This window comes from Procambarus clarkii, chromosome 16, assembly GCF_040958095.1.
Source record: "Procambarus clarkii isolate CNS0578487 chromosome 16, FALCON_Pclarkii_2.0, whole genome shotgun sequence".
In the NCBI taxonomy this organism is placed as follows: Eukaryota; Metazoa; Arthropoda; class Malacostraca; order Decapoda; family Cambaridae; genus Procambarus; species Procambarus clarkii.
Genome location: NC_091165.1, coordinates 18,096,955 through 18,103,911, shown reverse-complemented (window position 1 = coordinate 18,103,911; position 6,957 = coordinate 18,096,955). Strand labels below are relative to the sequence as shown.

Below are 6,957 nucleotides of genomic sequence, written 5' to 3'. Positions count from 1 at the left end.
ATCTGGTCGACCGTACACAATTATCTGGTCGACCGTACACAATTATCTGGTCGACCGTACACAATTATCTGGTCGACCGTACACAATTATCTGATCGACCGTACACAATTATCTGGTCGACCGTACACAATTATCTGGTCGACCGTACACAATTATCTGGTCGACCGTACACAATTATCTGGTCGACCGTACACAATTATCTGATCGACCGTACACAATTATCTGATCGACCGTACACAATTATCTGGTCGACCGTACACAATTATCTGGTCAACCATACATAATTATCTGATCGACCGTACACAATTATCTGATCGACCGTACACAATTATCTGGTCAACCATACATAATTATCTGATCGACCGTACACAACTACTTGGTCGACCGTACATAATTATCTGATCGACCGTACACAACTACTTGGTCGACCGTACATAATTATCTGGTCGACCGTACATAATTATCTGGTCGACCGTACATAATTATCTGGTCGACCGTACATAATTATCTGGTCAACCATACATAATTATCTGATCGACCGTACACAATTATCTGGTCGACCGTACATAATTATCTGATCGACCGTACACAATTATCTGGTCGACCGTACACAATTATCTGGTCGACCGTACACAATTATCTGGTCGACCGTACACAATTATCTGGTCGACCGTACACAATTATCTGGTCGACCGTACACAACTGGACTGCTGTACCTAACACAGTTCACGTCATGTAATATTATAACTTTGTGATGACACGACTAAAAACCCAAACCCAAACTTTTCTAGGCCAGTGTGGCACATATATGTACTAAATTAGGCCTAAGATAACGTATATTAATTTATGCAAAAATGTGCATATTTAGACCTAAGCTAGCGCTTTTATTTCACATTCGTTATTTCACATTTTATGTGAAATACATGAACACATTTCACAAACACATTTCATGTGTTTATTTCACATTCGTTACACATTCGGGGGCGTTACTTCCAAATTTGCCCAAAATATTCAATAAATGAAAACTCGTTCGATTTCAATCAAACTTTTTTGGCGAGTTGTACATGAAAAGAGTTTCATCTGGTCCAAGTCTCAGCGTCGTAGCATAAATAGGAAGGGAGAAAAAAATATATTGAAGTAGGTGTCAAAAATTTTCCAAAATGGTAAAAAACGATTATCAAACACTGTCAAAATTATTCCAAAATGGTCAAAAACGATTATCAAACACAAGTGTCAACTGATATCATATCTATGACTCTCAGCTATCACAATATAGCATATATTACAAAATATTATAATTAGTTTTATTAGAAAAAAATGTAAGTTAAATTTTTTTTTTTTTTCAATTTTTTTTTCGAACGATTTGCATGAAACTTATACACCTGACTGCACATAAGCCTATCTGTAAGGGTGCCAATTTTGGAGAAAACTGGTTGATGTCAACCTCAGCCACAGATGGCAGCACCTTAGACTTTATTATTTTCTTATTTATTTTCAATATTTTCAACTAACGTAAACGTTCAAATAACTTTTTCATTTTTTATTCAATTTACATGAAACTTACACCTTATATGTAAAGTGTATGTCTCTACACTCGCAACTTAGCGTGTTTTCTTACGTTCATTTATTGATTTTATAATACCAATAAACATGACATATTTGCATAATTTTGGGGGGAACTTTGAATATTTGTATTAGGAAAACTAAAGATGTTTTGGAAACTCCCTAAGTTGCGAACCTTTATTATATGCTAATATGTCAGAAAAGTGTCATAGAATGATTATATCTGAAAGGTGTGTGTTTTTATTTACACTTGAAAATGTGTAAAATTCGTTGAAAAAAAATCTCCCTTTCTATTTACACTGCAGTACTGAAACTTGGAACAATTGCAGCCCTTTTCATATACAACTAGTCAACAAATATTGAATGACATTGAACAACTTTTCCAAAACCATGGTAATGCCCTCCTTTTTTAAAAGGGGCCAGATAACTTAGTGGACAGCGCTCTGTACTCATAATCCTAGGGTCCGGGTTTGATCCCCGGTGATGGCAGAAACAAAATGGGCGGTGTTTCTTTCACCCTGATGATCTTATTACCTAGCAGTAAATAAGTTCCTGGGAATTAGACAGTTGTTACGGGCTGCTTCGTGGGTGTGTGTGTGTGAGTGGAAAAAAATTTAGTTAGTTAGTAGTTAGTAACAGTTGATTGATTGATAGTTGAGAGGCGGGCCAAAAGAGCAGAGCTCAACCCTCGCAAGCACAACTAGGTGAATACGTTGTTGTTGTTTTTAGATATAGCTACTCAGAACGAAATGTCCATGTAGCACGGGCTATGGTGAGCCCGTAAAGGTGAATACACACACACACCCTTCACCTTATAACCTCCCAGCCCCCACTCCCCTCTCACCCCATAACCTTTTTGGCTCCCCTTTCCCCCTCACCCAATATCCTCCCTGTCCCCCACCCCCCACCCTTCACTTCATACCCTCCCTGTTCTCCTTTCCTTGACCACCCACCCCTCGCTTCAGACTCCTCTGAGACCCTGTTAACCAACTCACAAATTCCCTCCCCAACCACTGATCTCCCTGAACTTCCCCCCCCCCCCTCGCCCCAGACTCCCCTGCATTCCCCAACCCATGACCTCCCTCCCCCTCCACCATATGTCCCCACCCTGCTCCCGCATCCCATGCCCTAATTGACCCCCCCCCCCCACACCAGACCCTCTCAGCCCCCTGTACCAGATCCTCCCAACCCCCCTTACACCCCATATCCCCCAGTTCCACCTTCCTATGTCCTTCTTCCTTCCCCCCCCTGGACACTCCTTGCCCCCCAACTCCAGTGGAGTCAACAGAAACTGATGATGGACAGAAGAGAGTCAGTTTCAAGGTAATGTACACGAACATAGATGGAATCACAAGCAAGGCAAGTAAACTTAGGGAAAGAGCACAAGAAGTGAACCCGGATGTAATTGGACTCACAGAAACAAAACTCTCAGGAATCATAATGAATGCGGTGTTTCCCCAGGGCTACACTATAATAAGGAAAGAAAGGGAAGGAAGAAGAGAAGGCAGAGTGGCCCTACTGATGAGAAAGGAATGGAGTTTCGAGGAGATAGTTATTCCGGGTTTGCGAGGGGTTCAGAGACTTCATAACAGGCACCATGACGATGGGAGGACCAAGAATAGTAGTAGCAGTGATATATAACCCACCACCAAATGACAGAAGACCCAGGCAAATGTATGACAGAAACAACATGGCGGTTAACACTATAATTGAGAGAGCAGCCACTGCTGCCTGTAGAAAACGATCCCATCTATTCATCATGGGGGACGTCAACCATGGAAGGACAGACTAGGAAAACAAAGAACCGCATGGAGGTGAGGAAACATGGAGAGCTAAACTGTTGGAAGTGGCTACAAGAAACTTTCTAAGTCATCATGTCAGGGGACCCGCAGGAATGCGATACAAAGATGAACCAGCGAGACTCGGCCTAGTCTTCACTCTGAACGATTCTGACGAAGGGAAATCGGGTTTGAAGCCCTCGCGGGAATGAGTGATCACAGTGTACTGATGTTTGAGTATAGGGGAGCTGGTCGGCCGAGCGGACAGCACGCTGGACTTGTGATCCTGTGGTCCTGGGTTCGATCACAGACGCCGGCGAGAAACAATGGGCAGAGTTTCTTTCACCCTATGCTCCTGTTACCTAGCAGTAGAATAGGTACCTGGGTGTTAGTCAGCTGTCACGGGCTGCTTCCTGGGGGTGGAGGCCTGGTCGAGGACCGGGCCGCGGGGACACTAAAAAGCCCCGAAATCATCTCAAGATAACCTGTTCAAAGTTGGGTTAAGGTACTCAAGGAATGGCCCAGAAAACAAAAGGCTTGCATTCCGGAAAAGAAACTATGAGGAGATAAGGAAATTCCTAACAGCTTGGGAAACAGGACTCAGAAGAAAGACGGCTCAAGACATGATGAACTCCATCATGCAGAAGTGTAAGAAGGTAGCAGACAAGTTCGTCCTAGTTCAAAAGGAAAAAAAATATAATGCAGACTTTAATAGTTTAATCAGAGATGTAAGCTAGCAAAGCAACTAAGTACAAGGACGTGGAGAAACTATACAAATAACAGGACACTAGAGATCACGGCCTCTAAGCCTAAATAGCTGCACGGCCACAGCAGGAGAAAAACAACAGTGAAGGAACAGGTAATGAAACTGAGGATAGGGGCAGACAGATTCATTACAAACAACAAGGAAGTGTACAAGGAACTCAATAAGAAATTCCATCCACGAGGTCTTCAGAGTAGAGCAAGGAGAAGTCCCAGAGATAAGAGAGGGAATATCTAACCAGACACCACTAGAGGAGTTTGTGATTACCAGTGGGGATGTGAGGAAACATCTGCTAAATTTGGATGTGACAAAAGCTATAGGCTAGGATGGAAACTCACCATGGATTCTAAAGGAAGGAACAGAAGCACTGTGCCTACCACTCTCCATGGTGTACAACAAATCACTGGTAACAGGTGAACTGCCAAAAATTTGGAAGACGGCCAATGTAGTCTCAATATACAAGTAGGGTGATAGACAGGAGGCACTGACCAACAGGCCAGTATCCATAACTTGCATACCATGTGTAATAAAAGTGTCACACCCTCGTGGCCCCCTGTATCGGAGGCGGAGCTAATATCGTACCGGATGAACGCTCGCCTGACCATTATTGTTTTGATAGTCGGGTCAGCTGTGTCGTGCTTGTAGGTTGGTAGAATGCTAATTTCTGCTTGTCCTCGCTGTAGTCATATGCAGTTGCTTATTGTTAAAAGTGCTAGAAACTGGAATTGCTTATTGTTAAACTATTGCTTATTGTTAAACTGCTTATTGTTATAGACTGTGCTTAAACTGTATATATGTCTTATACAAGCCATATGTAGTATATGGCTTGTATTATTGCAGGTTGTAACTACTCTGTAATCATTTGAGATAATCAAAGCCACAAGTCTGGCAATGCCTTTGTTTATCTCAATTTATTGATCAAATAATTCAGCCAGTGAACATGGGGCGGTTCCTGCGGCCCGAACGGTTTGCTACTGACCCAAACTCCACCACCGCCGCTCAGGAATGGCGTCACTGGTTCAAGACGTTCAAAACTTTTCTCTAACAGTGCAACGAACTACTCCCACCGTGGACAAACTGGATCTGTTAATAAACTACGTTGCTTCTCGTGTGTTCGACTACATAGCTGACTGCACTACGGCTGATGCGGCTGAAAAATCCCTAACAAAACTGCTTTTGAAGCCCAAGAATGAAGTATTCGCAAGGTATGTGCTTGCAACACGACGCCAAGAACTCGGTGAGTCGCTTGATCAGTTTCTGCAGGTATTGAAATTATTAGCTAAAGATTGTCAGTCCAAAGCCGTGACTGCTGCAGAAGCTTGTGATAACTATGTGAGAGATGCCTTCATTAATGGGCTAGGTTCTGCCTCAATAAGGCAGCGCTTACTTGAAAATAAAACTTTAGACTTACACTCGGTGTTTGACCAGACTCACACTCTAGAAACAGCACAGAAACTTTCTGCCTCTTATGTTCAGCCAGAGGCTACAAACGCTGCCATGACACTCTCATTAGACCTGGAGAACTCAGGTCAAGAAAGTGTAGAAGAAGCAGTTGAAACATTTCTGCAGCTACAACTAGTGGTTTAAGGTGTTTCTTATGTGGTTACACTCGACACTCTCGCAGTCGATGTCCAGCTAGAGAGGCTCTGTGTATGAATTGCAAGAAAAAGGGGCATTATGCTAAAGTCTGTCGATCTCTGAAACAAACAGACTAACAGGGCTCCAAACACCCAACATTCCGCTGCTGTGCTTGCTACTTTAGTTGGGACTTCACCCTCATGCCTCAATAAATCAGTGCTTAGCTCTAAGAACAATGGTATTCCAGTCAGTGCACTAATTGACACTGGTAGCTCTGAAAACTTTATTCATAAGAATATTGCCGAGCAGAATGGGTTACTAGTCTATCCTGACAATGGGACAGTCTCTATGGCTACTGTAGCGTTCTCGTCAACATTCCTGGCTCAGTGTTTTGTGGACTTGGAACTGCAAGGAGAAACTTACCATGGTGTGAATCTCAAAGTGTTACCCGATTTGTGTGCCGATGTGATTTTGGGCCATAAATTTCTACGAAATCATTCTGTGCTCGAAATGGCTTTTGGAGGAGAAAGACCTCCCCTTAGAATATGTGGATTAGCTGCCGTCAAAGTACCGGTTCCGTCCCTCTTCAGTAATTTAGCACAAGACTGCAAGCCGATTGCTGTAAAATCCAGACACTATTCTGAGGCCGACAAGATGTTTATTGAATCTGAGACCGCACGGAAGTTGCGTGAAGAGATAATTAAACCCAGTAATTCTCCATAGAGAGCCCAAGTACTAGTAACTAAAGGAGAACATTACAAGAAAAGAATAGTTGTAGATTATACTCAAACAATGAACCGATTCACGGGGCTGGATGCCTACCCCTTACCACATATAGATGAGATTGTGAATAATGTTGCTAGATTTCAAGTATACAGCACCCTAGACTTGAGAAGTGCTTACCATCAGGTGGGTCTAACAGAGGAACAAAAACCCTATACAGCCTTCGAAGCTTGTGGAAAGCTTTTTGAGTTTAATCGTATCCCTTTTGGGGTCACTAATGGAGTGGCCAGTTTTCAAAGAGTAATTGATGACATCCTCGAGAAAGAAGGAGTGGAAGGTACCTTTACTTACGTAGATGACGTCTGTCTGTGTGTGGAGATTCTGAAGAAGATCATGATAAAAATCTGAAACATTTTATGGGCGTTGCAAGAAGGTACGACCTGACCCTGTATTTTGAAAAGTGTAGTTTTCGACTCCGATCTATAAAGCTATTGGGATACCTTATATAGGAAGGAGAAATTAGAGCAAATCCACAAGGGCCGTGACGAGGAT

At 42.8% G+C, this 6,957-nt stretch overlaps 1 protein-coding gene across 1 annotated transcript; it reads left to right on the top strand.

Moving 5' to 3' along the window:
• The first annotated feature begins 5,109 nt into the window (after positions 1-5,109).
• On the top strand, positions 5,110-5,691 carry LOC138365252 (uncharacterized). The gene has a single exon (XM_069325522.1). It carries the CDS (start codon positions 5,110-5,112, stop codon positions 5,689-5,691), a length of 582 nt encoding a protein of 193 aa, XP_069181623.1.
• Positions 5,692-6,957: the final 1,266 nt, after the last annotated feature.